This window comes from Rhinolophus sinicus, linkage group LG05 (assembly GCF_036562045.2).
Source record: "Rhinolophus sinicus isolate RSC01 linkage group LG05, ASM3656204v1, whole genome shotgun sequence".
Lineage (NCBI taxonomy): Eukaryota > Metazoa > Chordata > Mammalia > Chiroptera > Rhinolophidae > Rhinolophus > Rhinolophus sinicus.
The window spans coordinates 48606597-48624571 of record NC_133755.1 but is presented as its reverse complement, the minus strand read 5'-3'; the positions used below and the strand labels follow the sequence as shown (position 1 = coordinate 48624571).

Sequence of the window (17975 nt, the reverse complement as noted above, 5' to 3'; positions counted from 1 at the left end):
TAAATTATTCTAGGCCATTGTGACTTTGTTTCTGTCTGGCTAACCTGTCCAGACTATAGTGCAAATGTATTCTCTGTGTGGGAGATTTGCTCAAATTGGGACGTTAGTTGTAACTTGGCACGATAACTTGGAAAAGTGACTGTGTGAGATACTACTTTAGATAGTTTGAGCAGAGGACTAGATTGGGGCACAGTTCAAAGTATGAGTGGAAAATCAGATTCAACTATTTTTACTGTTCATAAAACCAGTATAATTCTGAATGGTTTTGACACAATTGGTAGGTATAGAGCCAATTTTGTAGACTGAATGTAGATGAAAGACTAATAGTCTTTTATCTAAAAAGATTCCTCAAATCTCTTCCATTAGAAAGTGACCCAAGAAGAGTTTGGCAGACTCTGAAGAAATGTTTCCTTTTGCATAATGAAGTATCTGTAGAAACTTTGAAGACATCTTTAACCATTAGGACACTGCTCTAATTTTAAGTAAACATTCTCATATTTAAGCAATCTTTTTCTGGTTTGAATATTTACAGGTGACTTGAAAGTATAGAGCTATTGACTTTGTGCTATTAATTTCTGCTCTCAATTAGGTTATCTCAGGGAGGTTTACGTGTTCATATTGTTAGACTAGGGTTTTTCTTTGTTTTGAAAACAAAACTTTTGAAAAAGTTAATCTAAAGTTAATTTGATTTCCTCCTTCATATCTGCATTCCTTTATATTGCCTTTCTTAAATGGACTAGATGAACTCCAGTTTTTAAATAATGTGTGTTCTGAGGAGTAATTTCTGGTTCATCATCTCAAAAGTCTTTGGAGGAAGCCTTTTTTAATATCAATAAAAACTCAGTTTAAATGTGAACAGGCAAAAATGTTTTTAAAACATTTTATTCCTAAAGTGTCATTTATTATAAAGTAATTTTATGGTTAACTTTGAAATGGACTTGTGCATTTTTTTACTTTAGATTAAAATCCTCATAAATGTATAACATCGTTCATACTTCTTAAACAATCCCCAGCCATGATTTATCATTTACTTAGTAATTTAGTGATCTTGAATTCTAATTTATTTTACCTAGTCCATGGAGAATTACTTACATTCTGTGTTCTTTCAGTAAAGCTTTAGAGCTGAGTAATAAGGAGAGGGATGAAAGGTTTTCTGAAGTATAGTGCATGGAGTTGTTACCTTGTTTTGCTGTTACAGTACTTTTTTTTTTTAATACCTGGATTGTCTACTGTTTTCTAAATACATCAGGTTTTTAGGTAAGTAGTCTTAAGAAAAGTGAAGTGCTAGCTGTCAAATCCATACTGTCAAGTTTTGATATCATGGCAGTATTTAGCAGTTTGTAGTTTTAGCAGTGAAGTCCATGACATAGTAATTTGATAGTCTACCACAAATTTGAATAATTTCGTAGCTGTTATGCAGAAATCAGTTACTTTAGCTGGTGAAAAGCCTAAATAACCATTTAGCAAAAGTATAAATTCTTGGATCTCCCTCAGAACGTTAGAGCAAAAGATATGGAAAAATATGCAAGGAAAGAAGGATGTGGGAACAAACACAGGGAGTAATAGGATCTATTACTAAAGAAATTTCAGAAACTGTATTAGATAAAATAGAGGCACAAATAGTGAAATAGTGGGTGAAAGTTTCCCTCTTCTGAAAAATCAAATCTTATGATTGAAAGAGCATTCTGACAGTCAAGTTTAGATGAAAAAAGATGTACATTAAGTCTCAACCTATTTTGTAATTTTAAATTCCAAGAGTAAAAAGAAAACCCTGAAAGCTACTAAATGGGGGTAGGTTGGTGGGGGTGAGGGGTTGGAAGGTGCCTAAAAAGAATAGTAGACTACAGGCATTGAATTTCTTAGCAGCAATAGATATTGGAAAGCAGTGGGTCAGTTCAAAGTTCTGAGTTCCTAAATCCAGAATTTATACCAACCAAATGATTATTCAGGTGTGAGATCAAATTAAAGCCATTTACAGATATTTAGGGACCGGGAAATTTACCTTTTATAACTTCTTGAATATGTACCTACCTAGAAAAATGAAATAGAAGGTAAAGAAGGTGAAGTGAGAGCCAAGAACTAAATCTCTAAGACACAGTGGAAATCCCAGGATAACAACTATCAGGAAAATAATTGGTTCAAATAAGAGTAAGAAGCCAGAATTGTTTGTGAACAATGTCTTTAAGAAGAAAGCAAAAGCCATTCTGTAAATTGTGTGCTGGACTTTCTTAATATTAAAAAGGAAGCCAATAAGGAAATAAAAAGAAGCAGAGACTGGTGTACATGTGACTTTTGTGGCAACCAGTTTGAGCTCTGGAGCAGCCGTTAAGTCAGTCTTGCATAGTTGGTGCTCAAGGAAAAGAAGACTTGAATCTGCACTTTTGTGAAAATACTACATTATTTTTTGAAAGTCGGGGGTGGTACAAAGCCAAAAGAAAAGTGCAACTAATGTGTTTAAGTGAAACATAGCACAGCATGAAATAAAGATAAGGAAAACCTGGAGAATGTTGTATAATGGGTTGGGGTTGGATTTGACTTACAAAACACTGGAAATCTTTGAGAGCCATGTCTTCTGAATAAGATGTGTTATTGACCTACACAATGTACACTTAGGTTTTTAAAAATATAACAGTATGATTTCAAAGCCAGGGTTATTAAAACAAAAATTGAAGATGTATTTTTATGATCTTAAAATACATGCTTTTTCAATAACTTACTGCCTATTTTGATTTGAACCACAATGTAGATAAACCAAAAGGAGAAAAACAACAGCAATTACAAACACCTTCATCAGGGAAACCAGTAATATACAAGTTGGGGAACATCTTAGAAATATGTTTCAATTATTATCTACCTGGAGTTGGAACATTTATATTGTTTCCTTTTCTCCACACTTCATCCAAAAATGCAAGCTGAGGAACAGTAATGTTTACTATCTCTTAGCCTAAGCTTCTGTGCTAACTCTTCAGATGGAACTAATGTAGCAAAAGCAATTAAAAAGTATTTCAAGAAATCTTGTAACCCATCTTTGCTATTAAGCTTTACAGCATTGATCAGCTTAACTCTCTGGGTCTGTTTCTCATCTTGAGTTTTTCATCTCCAAGGTTTCTTCCAACCCTTTATATTACATGGCTTTTCTGTGACAGATTTTCTTAAGTTTAATGAGCTCTGAAAATAATTCTAAGAATGTATTTTTAGGGATTGTTATAAGCTTCTTTTGTGACATCTTTGGACAACATTCATTTGCCTGAGTGAGTTCTGGTATGGTGGGTCATTTTTGGCTATATCTTTTATATAAAATAAAAGTAAGTTAGTGGTACATACTATTCATGTTTTGAAGGAACGTTCTACATGTTTCCCCAAAAATAAGACCTAGCTGGACAGTCAGCTCTAATGTGTCTTTTGGAGCAAAAATTAATATAAGACCCAGTCTTATTTTTCTATAAGACCAGGTATAATATATAATATAACATATATGATATGATATGATATGATATGATATGATATGATATGATATGATATATAATACACCGGGTCTTATTTTCCTATAACATAATGCTGGGTCTTATATAATATGAGACTGTGTCTTATATTAATTTTTGCTCCAAAAGATGCATTAGAGTTGATTGTCTGGCTAGGTCTTATTTTCGGGGAAACATGGTAGAAGAAAGAAAACATAATTACTATAATAATATCAGTAATGAAAACTGAAATCACTAGAGATCCCGCAGATGTTAAAAAGATAAAAGGGAATGTCAAGAATAATTTTATACCAATAAATTCTACATTTAGGTTAAATAGGCAAATTCCTTGACAAACAAATATCTAAAACCGACACAAAAAGTAGAAAATGTTAATAGTGTGATGTCTATTAATGAAATTGAATCCTTATTTTAAAATGTTTTCACAAAGAAAACTCCAGGGCCAGATGGCTTTACTAGTAAATTCTAGCAAACATTTAATGAAAAAATATACCAATCATAATCCAGATTCCTTCAGAAAATAGGAGCTAGCATTATACTGAGCAATACCAACATTTGTAGAAAACTATAGACCGATACTCACCATGAATATATATGCAAAAATCCTTAAATATTTGTAAGTAAGATCCAGCAGTATGTAACAAGGACAATAAAACATGACCGTGTGGAGTTTGTCCCAGGAGTATGATTTTAACTAAAAATGCAATTAGTGTAATTCATTCTATTGACAGAATAAAAGAGAAAAAAACCCAAATCTTCTCGATAGATGTAGCAAAGTGTTTGACAAAATTTAGTACTCATTTGTGATTAATACTCTTAGCAAATTAGGAATAGAAGGGAATTTCCTTAATCTGATAAAGGGCACCTACTAAAAAGTCTACAGGTAACATCATACTTAACGATAAAAGGTAATGTTTTCCACCTAAGATTGGAGGAAAAATGCATAGTTTTTCACTCTGACCAATTGCTGTCAAAATTGTACTAGAAATCCTAGTTAGGACAGTAAGTCCAGAAAAAAAAAAAAAAAGCATTCTGATTGGAAAGGCAAGAGTAAAATAATCTTCATTCTCAGATGACATGGTTTTATATATAGCAAATCCTAAATTACTAGAAATATAACAATAAGTGAATTTAGTAAGATTGTAGGATACAAGGACAATATGTAGTAATCAGTGGAATTTCTGTATCATTGTAGTGAACAATTAAAAAAAATGAAATTTACAAAAGTACCATTTATAATAGAATGAAAACATGAATTGTTCGGGTATAAATATAACCAAGTATATGTAAGATCTGTATACTGAACTATGAAATATAAAATATCACTGAGAGAAATGTAAGGATACCTAAAAAAAATGGAGAGAGTTAACCACATTCATAGATTGGAAGACTTGATAGTGTTACCAGTTCTACTCAGATCTGTAGATTCAAGACCATCTCAGTCATATTCTCAGCAGGTTTTTTTGTAAAAATTACCAAACTAATTGTTAATCCCATGTGGAAACACACAGGTCTTAGAAAAGCCAGAACAATTTTGAAAAAGAACAACAAAATACGAGGACAGTGCTCCCTGCTTTAAAGATTTTCTATAAAATGTAAGACTGATATTGGCATAAGATAGACAAATCAATGGAACAAAGAGGGTATAAACATATATACATACATATTAATATATATGTGATTTAAGTTTTTTTAATTGAAATATATTTGGCACATAACATTGTATAAATTTAAGATGTACAGCATGTTAATTTGTATAGTTGACTGATTTTTGACAAAAGCTTAAAAGATGCCATTGGAAGAGGAGTCTTTTCAACAAAATAGCTATATTTTTATATGGAATAAAACTTCTACCCTTACTTATACCATGTACAAAAAATAACGTGTCATAGATTTAAACATAAAAGTTAAAAATGTGGAACTTCTAGAAGAAAACAAGAGAGAAAATTCTTCACAACCAAACCAGCATAGGCAAAGATTTTTAGTACACATAAAACACAATCATAGAAGAAAAAAATGAATTTCATCAAAATTGAAATTCTTTTGCTCTTCTAAAAAACACCTATGAAAAAGCAATTTAAAGACTGGGAGAAAATACTTGAAATATCTACATCTAACAAAGGATTTACATCAATATACAGAGATCATCTCAGAACTCTTTTAAGACAACGCAGTTTTAAAAAGGGTAAAACATTTGGTCATTTCACAAATGACGATATATGAATTGCCAATAATCACGTGAAAAAGATGCTCAAGATCATTAATCCTCAGAGAAACACCAATTAAATTATAACCATATACTGCTACCACCCACTAGAATGGATAAACTTAAAAAGACTGATAATATCACATATTGACGAGGATGTGGAGCTCCTGGAATTCTCATATCGCTGATGGGAGCGTAAAATGGTACATCATTTTGGAAAACTTTGTTTCTGAAAGTTAAGATATCCTTACCTTATGATCCAGCAATTCCTTGAAAACATTTGTTTACCAAAAGACTTAATAATGAGTATTCTAAGCAGTTTTATTCCCAGTTGTCCCAAACAGGAAACAAGAATGTCTATTAACAAATGGATATATAAACAAATAATGGTGTAACCATACAGTGGACTAATATGACTCCACAATAAAAAGGAACAAACTACTGACATGAAACAACTTGGATTAAGGTCAAAACTTGATGAGAAAAAGAAGGTAGACATAAGAGTACATACTGTATGATCTCATTTATATGAAATTCTAGACACAATTTAGTTAAAGCAGAACAGTGGTTGCATAGGGTCAGTGGGGAGCGAGGTGGGTGATTGACTGCAAACAACGCAAGGGGACATTTTGGGCTGATGAAAATGGGCTTTTATCTTGGTAGTGATGTGTATATAGGTGTACACATTTGTCAACCTATAGAACTGTATATTTAATGCATTTTTGGAATGTTATTTTTCACGGTTGCATTAAAATTTCTTTTTAGTGTCTTGATTACAACTTGATAATTATTTTGTTGGTGCTTATGTCTAGCTTTTACGTATTTGACAGTTACTTAATTTTTAAAGTATGTAAGAATTATAATCTAAAAACACCAAAAGTACGCATTGACTCTTGCATTAGAAAATTACAATGTACCCCTGAAATCTAGAACTTTTAAGTGAATGAAAATTTTTCATTTGTGAAAAAAAACAAAAAAAAACACCCAGCACAAATGTGTGTGATTGTGTCCATATTTCATAATGTACTTTTTCGATATAATAATGATGGTAGGGTGCTTTCTTTCTTCTGTTCTGTTGTCAAACTATTCTGTGCAGAATATTAAACTGCTAGTCTATACCCAGGGTCATTATAAAATTTGGGATTTTTTTTGATGCTGTTTATGGTTTTATTTGTGACTGTCTCTACTGCGCCCCCTGGTGGTTTTTACTTCTTATTGGGGTAACATGAAAATACTGTCATTACATTACTTTTGTAAGACAAATTTTACAAAAGATTTTTAGTCTTTATGTTGAAATACTACCCAGTAGCTTCTTTTGACAACACTGTAAAGCTTTATGCTTGTGGTAATCGTTACAAGAGTTAGTACATGTTTCTCCATGGGTAACTTTATCATGTCTGATGGCTCTTTACAGAATACCTCTGAAGTACAAATTCTGAGATCCCTTATTAGAGTAATGTTTCCTAATAGCTTTCATTCTAAAGTTAGTTCTAAATATCCTGCCGTACAAAAGAGATTAGGGAATTTCTTTTTAGAAATATTATGTATACTCAGAAATATTATGTAGATTTAGAAATACTACATATACTGGAACATTTTATGGTGCCAGAAATTAAGGAAGTGTTCAAAATGGGGATTGTTGAAAGGTCTCACACGAGCCAACCTGAGGTAATACCTGAAGACCAAAGATGGAACAATTTGACTAACAAATGATATTAATTGGATTTTAACCCATAGGATAAAATAAATATCCATGAACTAATGTTGATGTGAATAATTGAATAAAGAAATACATTGGGAGAAAGGACAGTTTTATTTTAAAAAAAAAAAAAACAGGAGCATTTCATTAATGTAAAAGAAAAGAGGGAAAATGAAAGTCATTATTAGGCAAATACTACAGTAATAAAATCTTGTAGACAAGACCCACCAGTGTATGCTAAAATTAGGTCAGAGTTTTAGGAGAATAGGATATTGGCATAGTCTCAAAGTATCCGCTCCACCCCCAGTTATTTTTTCATGCAAAGGGAAAGATTGTAGATTTATAGTGGAGAAATTTGGCAGATGTACCTTGGCCAAGTGATCAAAGTTAACATCACGAATAAAAAGACATGTTGACATCAGGAATTCCTTGATATGATGTGCAGAAAAGGACACATCATCATTTCTTTCGTATTCTTGCCCCCAAATGCCCAAATTCATTCTAATTATGAGAAAACATCAGCAAGCTCAAACTGAGGGACATTTTACAAAATACTGGATCAGAAGTTCATGGTCATGAAAGACAAGGAAAAAATTAGGAGCTGTCACAAATTGGAGGGTTTGAAAAGACTTGCTTTATTTTGTTTTTGTTGTTAAATCATTAATAGACGAATAGGTTGTAAATTATTTATAAAGTGGCTATTAAAAGAATTTCCTGAAGGAGCAATAGTCTTGTGGCTGTTAACTACTACACAATTACTGGGAATTGGCTAAAATGTAAGGAAAGTTTATTTGTCTACCATTCTGCTTATTTATTTTCCTTTTGATTCTGAGAAACTTCACTATAACCTGAAAGAAATTAGACTTCAAATTGTTTTTACTTTTAACCCTAACAATGGAGTAGCAGCTTGGTGTATTAGATTGGTGCAAAAGTAATCATGGTTTTTGCAATTATTTTTAACCTTTTAAACTGCAATTACTTTTGCACCAACCTAATAAATGTAGTAGTAACAGTGCTTTAAAAGCCAGAGACTAGATCTCTTCTCTACTATTTTGGAATCTCTCGTATTCATTTTACTAAATGAGAAAAATATATATAATAAAGGGAGATGGTTATGTTTCTTCATCTGAGAGGGTGGTGACTGAATAGTCAACCTTCTATCTCTATTAATATTATATTGCTCTAGTATTAACACACATATGTCCAGTTGAAAATATATACTAAATTTACTGTAGCAACATGAGCTCTCTAAAAGCAAGGTCTTAATTATTTTATGTGGTGATATTAGATTCTTGAAATTACTTGTTGAAATAAGTAACCATCTAGATTTTACACTTACCCCTGAATATACCCAGGGTGGGTAAATTCTCAACAGTTTAATTTGGTGTTTTCTTTATAAGCAATTCATCAGTTCCTTGTTAATAACTTTATATTTCATAAACTCAAACTAAAAGATCTAAGTTTTTAATCCTTTGCTTAAATTTTAGATAATATATATGTCATATGTGATTTGATGAGATTAATACTTTGAATAATAGAATTTAAATTGAATATGTAGGTATTTTCAACTATTAAAAAAGTCCTCCCAAAGGAATCCTTACAAAAAGAAAAAAATCACAACTTGGCAAAACATATGAAAAAGAGTTTCAACTTGGCAAAACATATGAAAAAGAGTATCTGAGTCACAAGATGAGTCAAGAAGGTGTGTTTTGTTTTTTTGTTTTTTGTGGGTTTTTTTGTCCATCTGTTTTAAGGACGTATGATCCAGAGCAGTAGGAAAAATGTTTGATGACAATTGGTGCCAAAAGTTGGAATTTGTTCATATTTAACTTTTACTCAGTGAAATAGATAAATAGTTTTATCTATTTCAGAGATCTGTGTCTAATTTGTAGGAGATTGGTAAATGCTGATATTTCAAGAACTGGGACCTGTTTCGTACTTTAGGATATGTTTAATCCTTAAACACTTCTAGGCAAGTGGAAGTGCTGAATAACTGCTTCTCTCTGGTGACAGTAACAACCAAATAAGTTACTTTGTTACATATCTAAAAGAAACAGTTTTACCATTTGTTTTTGAAAACTAGCTTTGTTAGATCTTGTCTTTAAAATATATTCATGGCATTGCCTTTCAAGCTAGCCATTTTAAAATATAATTATTTAGGTACAGAATTCCTTCAGTGCTCAACTAGCCCCAACTGGATAATAAAGACTGAGTAATCTAGTCTGTGTCTTATATATCCAAGCAGGAAGGAAGGGACTGAAAGGAGAAATAAATGGGTAGTTGGAGAATAGATACTGCCATTTTTCAAACTACACTGACTTCTTAAGCTCAAAGTAAGTTTTGGCTGCATGGGGTATGAGAGAATGATGATGATGAATAGAAGATTAGAAGAAGCTTGTTTCCTCCAAGGGGCTTTTTAAAAAGCCAGTTATTGTCAAGTTAAAGTGTGATCACTGGAACATAGCTTTGCCTTTGAGGAAGGTTTAAACTAGTCATCTAAAACAGGTATCAACTAGTTTATAGTATTTCATAAGATGTTTAAAGCAAAAGGAAGTAAATGGATTTTAAATGTTGCTTTAAGGGCTTTTGCCAGAGAGAGAGTTAATGATACTCATAACCACAGGACATACAGTTAATAGCACCCCCTCCCCTTTTTAATCAGAAAAATTGATAGGGCTTTCGTAAATGGAGAGTTCAGGGAAGGACATCCCAGCAGAGGATTTATAAGGGAATGGTGGCATGAAATTTATGCTGTTGAAGAATAGTGCCAAGAGCATTGTAGCTAAAGTAAAAGTAATGGGGAAGAGAAAGATGGAAACTTAAATGGAGGCTAAATATTGATGTCAAGAACTCTAGACTTTTTATCCTGTTTGCGTTAGGAAGCCATTAGAAATTTTTAAACACAAGAGCTAGCAATTTGGCGGAATAATGCCTTTTAGAAAGATTACTATTGATAGTGTAAAGAAGGATGGATTGAACAAAGTATATTTGACGATTTATGATTCATCTTTATTATATTGATATTTTTAATATTCCTTATTCATAAGGAATATTCCTTATTCATAAGGATATTCTTAATATTCCTTATTCATTCAAGACTATGGAATGCTGTCTTCTGGATTAATGGGGTTTTCTAGGTAATTGAAATATAATCCTTCAAGCACCTCAGTTTCAGTTTCATGATGTAACTTTCTAAACTGTTATTTATGTCCCCGCCTCAGTAAATGGAATCTGACAGTTTCCATAAATATTATGGTACTACATGTCTGCCTTCCCTCTTTTCCATTAGTAGTATACTCTAGCGCTATTGTTAAACGAAATGACCCTTTTTTGTCCATATAGTGTTTGTAGAGACATTGTTGTTCCTTTTCCACTTGTAATCTGTAGTCATCCATTTTGTTCATTTTCCTCATCACCTTTTGTGATCTGTTGTTGTAAACTAAGGCAAAACTGAAGATTGCTAGAAGAAAGTAATCCTTGGTATGTATGTAAAATTAAGGCAAGCATGGAGAGAGAGGGTAGCTTTCAGCAACATCTATGAACTTTGAGAAACTGTTCTGAAAGGTTTGCCAATTGGTGTTTGGTTAGATAAGTAGAGTTTTACTATAAATATTGGTGGCATTTTGATCAATATGTTTTAAATCTGAAACACTTAGAATTAATACTCATTTAAAACATTTATTGAGCGCTTGATATATGCAGTATACAGAACACTGAAGAGAAAGTCATGAACTCTGCCCTGAGGAGGGGGAAACATGTAGACAAATAAGTGAAAAGCATTTGTGGGACTTAATTTATTATTAAGTTTGTTCCCTCCAAGAATAAGGATATCTAATTTAATTATGGAGAATTGGAAAATAAGGTTGATTTGAACAGTCTGCTTTTATCTGCAGTAAAGAAGGAATACTTTTTAATAGAGGGGTACAATGCTCTAAGAAATTGATGTGTTCATGAAGTGTATATTTTAAATTTTGATTGGATTATTATAAATACATGTGTGTTGTGCTATTTAAAGCATTGTTTATGTGAATCATTAATATAAAGGAATTTCTGCTATAATACAACATGTATTTCTGAAAAACCGCACGTGCTGCAAAATGACATGTCTGGGAAAAGTATGGGTACAGCAGACCACTCCTTACGCAGCTTTGTAACAGAGTAGTAACAAAAACCAATTTGATATTTAAAATACTAGCACAAGTTAGTTCTGTCATTTGTATCATGCACCCTGTCTGTTTACTTGCGAGCCTTAAGCTGGGGCTTGTGCTTCCTATTTTTGAGGAACAGGTTTTTGAGGGCATCTGCCTCAGCAGAAACTAATTTTGTAAAAATTAAATAATGAGCCAGGGTATAGTCATCTTTGCTAATTGCTTTTTTTGGGGTGGGGGCTGACATGTGGAGGAGAGTGGTGGTAGACGAGAGAAATTGTCTTTGCAGCTTGTTCATTTGCGCCCTTAGTTTTCACCAGATAACAATGTTGAAAAGTGTCAGGGTTCTTGAAACCACTAAACTGGATGTTATTTTCTCTAATGGGAGGCATTTGTTGTTTTCACTTTTTCTTAAGGTTTTCATATTTTATTAAGACTTTCTCTTTAATTGGAGTAAACTTGCCCAGAAAACCCCTGTGAACCAATGACATTTCTGTGCTCTATTGACATCTCTTCCTTCTTTATCAATTGCATATGAACTAATTCATATTAGAGCAGCATCTTGTCGTTGTACATTCTGTACTTTAATAGTGCAGGTAATTAATAGTTCTTACCATTTTAACACTGTATGTTTAAGTTTTTAAAATATATACTTTGCCTTTTTCTTACAATGAGGCTGTCATATATTTGAACTTTCAAAACAGTTTATAATGTCAGCCTCTAATATTGTGGACCATAATACATATGAGGTCGGACAACTAAGTTCGCTAACTCATTCTAGAAAAAGTGCTACTCATTGCTGAATGTCACTATGGTCACCTTCAAAATACTCCCCTTGGGAAGCTATGCACCGATGCCAGCGTCTAGTCACCATTCAAAGCAATTTTGGAACTAATTTTCTGGAATTGCCATCAGAGCTGTCGTCGTATTTCCCTTGATGTCCTGAATGTGTCATCAAAATGTCTTCCTTTCAATATTTCCTTTATCTTCGGGAAGAAAGAAGTCACTGGGGTCAGATCAGGTGAGTAAGGAGGGTGTTCCAATACAGTGATTTGTTTACTGGCTAAAAACTCCCTCACAGACAGTGCCGTGTGAGCTGGTGCGTTGTCGTGATGCAAGAGCCATGAATTGTTGGCGACAAGTTCAGGTTGTCTAACTTTTTCATGCAGCCTTTTCAGCACTTCCAAATAGTAAACTTGGTTTACTGTGTAGTTGGTACAAATTCATAATGAATAATCCCTCTGATATCAAAAAAGGTTAGCAACATTGTTGCACCAAGTTCACGAACTTAATTGTCACGCTGTCGTGTGTACATAATACATGAGCATAATACTTCTGGGCAATATAACATTTGACTTGTTGATTTTTTATTGAAAAGTTCATGATTGCATTTAATTTTTATATATTTGTTTATTTCTGTTAATCCACGATCAAAATTATGTGTGAGTCTGATTTTTAAAGGAATGAAAAAAATAATATAATTTAGAAGAAAATGAAGACGCCTTTTCAAGAATGTATATAAGAGACCAGATACTGAATTTTTATAGAGTAGTTATAAACTAATGCAAACATTTTTAAGTTGTTTGGTTTTTCTCCTTTGGAGCATTGAAAAGTGAATTTTGTTAGCCATGGGGTTTTTGTGTGTGTGTTAAAAAAAGGCAAAGCTGTGTTTTATTTGCTAATATTTGCAAAGAATATCTTTGGAAACATATTTAAGAAACTAGCAACATTGCCTCTAAAGAGGGGAATTGGATATCTACAGGGTGGGGTGGGAGGGGGACTTTGAATTTTAGAACAATGTTCAAATTTTGAACCATGAACTATTAGGAATAAAGTAAATTCAAATTTAAAAAGAAGTGAAAATCAAGGTGCTTTGGTGCAGAGCGCAGATGGGTTTGGCCTGCCTGTTAGGAACCACGTGACTTCCACGGTCAGCTTAGCATTGTCAATCCCATTGTAATATCTTGGTGTGCTCAGCACACCGTTGGTTGTATGTTATGGCAGGTGCAGACGAACAAAAGGGTAACTAAACAAAATATTTATGGTGTACTTTTTCTGTTATAAGGAATTAATCATCAGTATATATAACTTAATTAAATTGGAAATTAAACTATTGGTTAACTGCTGGATTTTTGTCTACAATTTTCATAAAGTCATTTTGTAAATATTGCTATATCTTTTTGTTTGCTTTTAGTTGATGCTGATGAAATTAAAAGGCTAGGGAAGAGATTTAAGAAGCTTGATTTGGACAATTCTGGTTCTTTGAGTGTGGAAGAGTTCATGTCTCTGCCGGAGTTACAACAGAATCCTTTAGTACAGCGAGTAATAGATATATTCGACACAGATGGGAATGGAGAAGTAGACTTTAAAGGTAAGAAAGTAGTTTTTTAACATCACAAGTTAGTATGAGTAGTCTTACAACTATATATACAAAAGTGTTTGAAAAACTTATTTTCCTTAACTGTTTTTATATTATTGGTGATCTTACAATAATAGCATATGTTAAAATCTGTGGTATATGACCTTAATGAACTAGTATCATTTATTTTTTGGATCATAAATGATCAAATTGTCTTTATAAAGTACTTAAAAAATGAGATTTAGTATTTCCTTTGTTTTTAGAAACTTAGTCTTTAGGGAAACTTACAACACTAGCTGCATTTTTTAAAACTTTTTTTTTTAAAGAATGCAATACTAAGCAATAAAAAATAAACTGTAGTAATAAGGATATGAGCAGTATAGAAAGGATTCATTTATTTTAGTCTATTTTAGATTTGTTAGATTTTAAATTTTACAAAGACAATAGTGTTTGCTGATATTAATTTGATACATAATTTTATACTTGATTCTGTACTTCAAAGTAAATATTTCATTTCACTGGGCAATCAACAGATTTGTTATTTTAGTTTCAGGAACTGAATTATAAATGAAGGTATCTAAAACTGATTTTGATTTAATGTTTAGAAGCCAATGAATAAAAATGATTATTTTCATGAAATTTCCAATAGTTTATTTAAATAATCCTGAATTTTGGGACCAGAAATCCAAAATTGTTTTTGTTCTGGCAAAACCATATATAATCCTTTCTTAAAGCCCCTTTTTATTATAATATTCCAAGAAGAAAGAGTTAAATAGCTTGAAGAATATGTTTTTGAGTATTATGCTTTGTGGTACTTCATAAATATTTGTTCAAATTGATTTGACATTAGGGAACTCCAATTTCAAATTTAAAACATATGTAGAACCTTATTTGTTGAAGTTTCAAATTTGGCATTTTCAGCTTTAAACACTGCTATGTAATATTTTCTTTTGCAGCAAGAAAATAAAATTTTGTGGGTCTGTAAGTTTTTGTGTGTGTATTGGGTATATGTTGCTTACCTATATAAAAAATTGGAACTTCTGATTTGTAAACATTTTCTGTTCTTATTCAGAATTCATTGAGGGTGTATCTCAGTTCAGTGTCAAAGGCGATAAGGAACAGAAGTTGAGGTGTAAGTATTTTTCTTCACTGTGTTTATCTTCTCTCTTATACCACCAATTAGTACCCCAAACTGCATTATAACCGCCTCTTAAAAATATTCTAAAAGATGTCTTTTATTCTAGATCCTTAGTGGACATAATAAAAATTTTATATTCTGGAGAAAATCCTTTTAGGACATTTGTAACTAATATTTTCTAACAATGTGTCATTGTTACGTTTTAGTTGGATAGAAGGAAAACAGAGTTTCCTTCTACTGAAACCAACTATATAAACTACAAGACTTGATAAGAGACTTTCTAATGAAAGTGGGAAGAAACGTACTAGTGTGCTTAGGGTAACTTAGTTTGCACACATTCTTTTCAGAGATACTTAACCAGAAGTTCCACTGTTTTGGTTTATGTAAGCAGCCCTTTAAAATTATTCAACTCTTGGCCATTGGGTGCATGCACACCGAGTGCGGGCTGGACCCAAGAGGCAGGACATGACAAAGGTGGCCCGGCCTGGCCATGGAGTCCCAGCATCCCATCTCTGCTGATCCCCCTTCCTACAAGGGAAGAAAGATGACAGGGAGGATTTACCAGATGAATAGGAGCAGGAAGAAGCCATTGCCCACTTCCTAATGTGGAGTCCACCAGGAGGGACAGCATCACAAGTCTCATGTGCACAGGGACAGGTTACGTGCCAACAAGGGGGTGGCTTTGCTCCCACACAGTGATGAGTGATTGTGCCCTCAGAGAACTAAGCAGTATGTCCTCCTGTGTGTCCCCTGGCATTCGGTTTGTGGTTTTCTTCCTGTTTCCACATTCAGTCCTGTGGATGATGACGTAGCAGAATGGTGAAACTCACATTTCATAAGCAGGATTTCCTGGTAATCCTCGCAGTCAGGGCCGCCCTGAGAACCAGGAACTCCAGCTTCTACTCTGGCAGTGACCAGCCTGTCCAGACAGGGTCAGTACATGAACACAGTGGTTGGGTCATAGGTGACAGCTAACGTCTCCCTCATTTCACCTCGGAATGAGCAACTGGTGAATTGTACGATGCAGGCTGAGATGGGAGAGCCGTTGTCCTGTGTGTACTCTGTGCATTACCTGATATCCAGGTGCACAGCATAGTGATCTTCATGAGAACTTCAGTGAAGATGTCGTACATTGGCCACATGACCCAGCGCTCCTGGGAGACACATCACTGTGTATTGTGCAGCAAAATCCATAGGTGTTTAGAAACTGCTGTTGGTTCTTCCATGGCAGCACCTGTCAGAAGAGACACAGCATCTGTTCCCAGCGCCCGAGTTCCATACCTCCCCCAGGTGGGAAAAGTAGAGGAGAAACCAGTTCTTTTAATCTCTAGCAAACATCCTCCTGCCACTTGGAAGGAAAAAACCCCTCTGTGGCACCATTTCTATTTCTCTATTTCACTGGGCAGCAGCATCACTACCCAGTGCCCGGCCTATGCCCAGCAAATAGTAGGCACTCAAAGAAGGTTTGAAGAATTTAATTCAGATGTTTTCAGCCGTTCTTTGGAGCATTATAAATTGAAAGCATACCGTCACACTCTGTAAAACCATAGAGTGACACAGAGATAAGACTGTTAGTGCAGCTGCACAGCTGTTATCAGGGCCTCATCTGCACAGAAGAGGCAGCAGGGAGAGAACATTTCGGATACATAAAAGAAGAAAGCACAGACCATTCAATACCTGAAATTTTTTCATGTACTCCCAAATGCCTAGACTTGGGAAAAAAAAAAAAAAAAAAGGCAAAACTTTGTTGCCTATAGAAAGTTACAGTTGTTTTTACTAAGTGTCTATGTGGTATTTGATTTACCCTTCATCCACTGGCTGGAACATACATTGGGGATTAGGTAGAATAGTAGAATAATAAACCCTGCTTTTGACACATGCATACATACATACATACATACATAAAATTATTCAACTCTTAACTAGAGAGACATTCAGTAACCGGTCTCTGAGGCACAGGATATATGCAAATATCCTTTGCAAATGAACTCTATATAAATGAGAATAATAGTAATAGCAGTTGTTATCTTTTGTTGAGCTTTTACCACGTATTAGGTAATGTTCTAAGCAATTTACATATATTATCTCATTCAGTGCTCTAAAGAACATGGGAGGTAGGAACTGTTATTAGCCTCAGTTTTACATGTGCAGAAATTAAAACCTTAGCGAGGTTAAATAACTTACTCTAGGCCCAACCACTCTGACTCCATAGCCCATACTCTTAACCATGTTAAACTGCACCTAAGGCAACATCTATATGTGAAAAGGAGCAATCCTCGTAGTTACAATTCTAAATATTTGACAAATTACCATTTTTTTTCTTATTGACAGTATTCACTTGTGATTGCCTGATACTTGCCATTGATTTTTCCGTACTCTTTTTTTTTTTTAGTTGCTTTCCGTATCTACGACATGGATAAAGATGGCTATATTTCCAATGGGGAACTCTTCCAGGTGCTGAAGATGATGGTGGGGAACAATCTGAAAGATACACAATTACAGCAAATTGTAGACAAAACCATAATAAATGCAGATAAGGATGGAGATGGAAGAATATCCTTTGAAGAATTCTGTGCTGTAAGTACAAAAGAGCTGGTTCTTCATTAGTCATATTTTTAAAATCACTTGATAGAGAATTGTTTATAGTTACTTTGCTCTAGAAATTTATATTTGATTTTGCCTAACAGTCCCATTCAGAGTTCTGCAATTTTTTGTTGTAATTATTAATAAATAATGTTTCGCAAAAATCAATATTCTCAGTGATTGATAAAACGCCACAAGAATTGTACTAGTAACTTTTTACTTATTATTGGTAGTCCCGCAAATAACAACTAGGTTATATTCTTAAGGTTCATTTAAAAATAAACATGCTCGAAAGTACTTTTGTGGAAATTTGAGTTCATGAGTTTCAGCTAGGAATCCAGAAGCTTGGTTTGCACAAAT

At 33.5% G+C, this 17975-nt stretch overlaps 1 protein-coding gene and 1 pseudogene across 1 annotated transcript in view; both read left to right on the top strand.

Annotated features, from left to right (window-relative positions):
- Window positions 1-17975, top strand: part of PPP3R1 (protein phosphatase 3 regulatory subunit B, alpha) — a 64527-nt gene that overhangs the window by 40010 nt on the left and 6542 nt on the right. Inside the window, exons 3-5 of the mRNA XM_019718240.2 lie at window positions 13730-13906; window positions 14967-15026; window positions 17425-17609. Of these exons, the coding sequence (XP_019573799.1) occupies window positions 13730-13906; window positions 14967-15026; window positions 17425-17609 (422 nt within the window). The remainder of the gene's footprint in view (window positions 1-13729; window positions 13907-14966; window positions 15027-17424; window positions 17610-17975) is intronic.
- Window positions 15390-16706, top strand: LOC109438390 (transmembrane protein 106C; annotated as a pseudogene).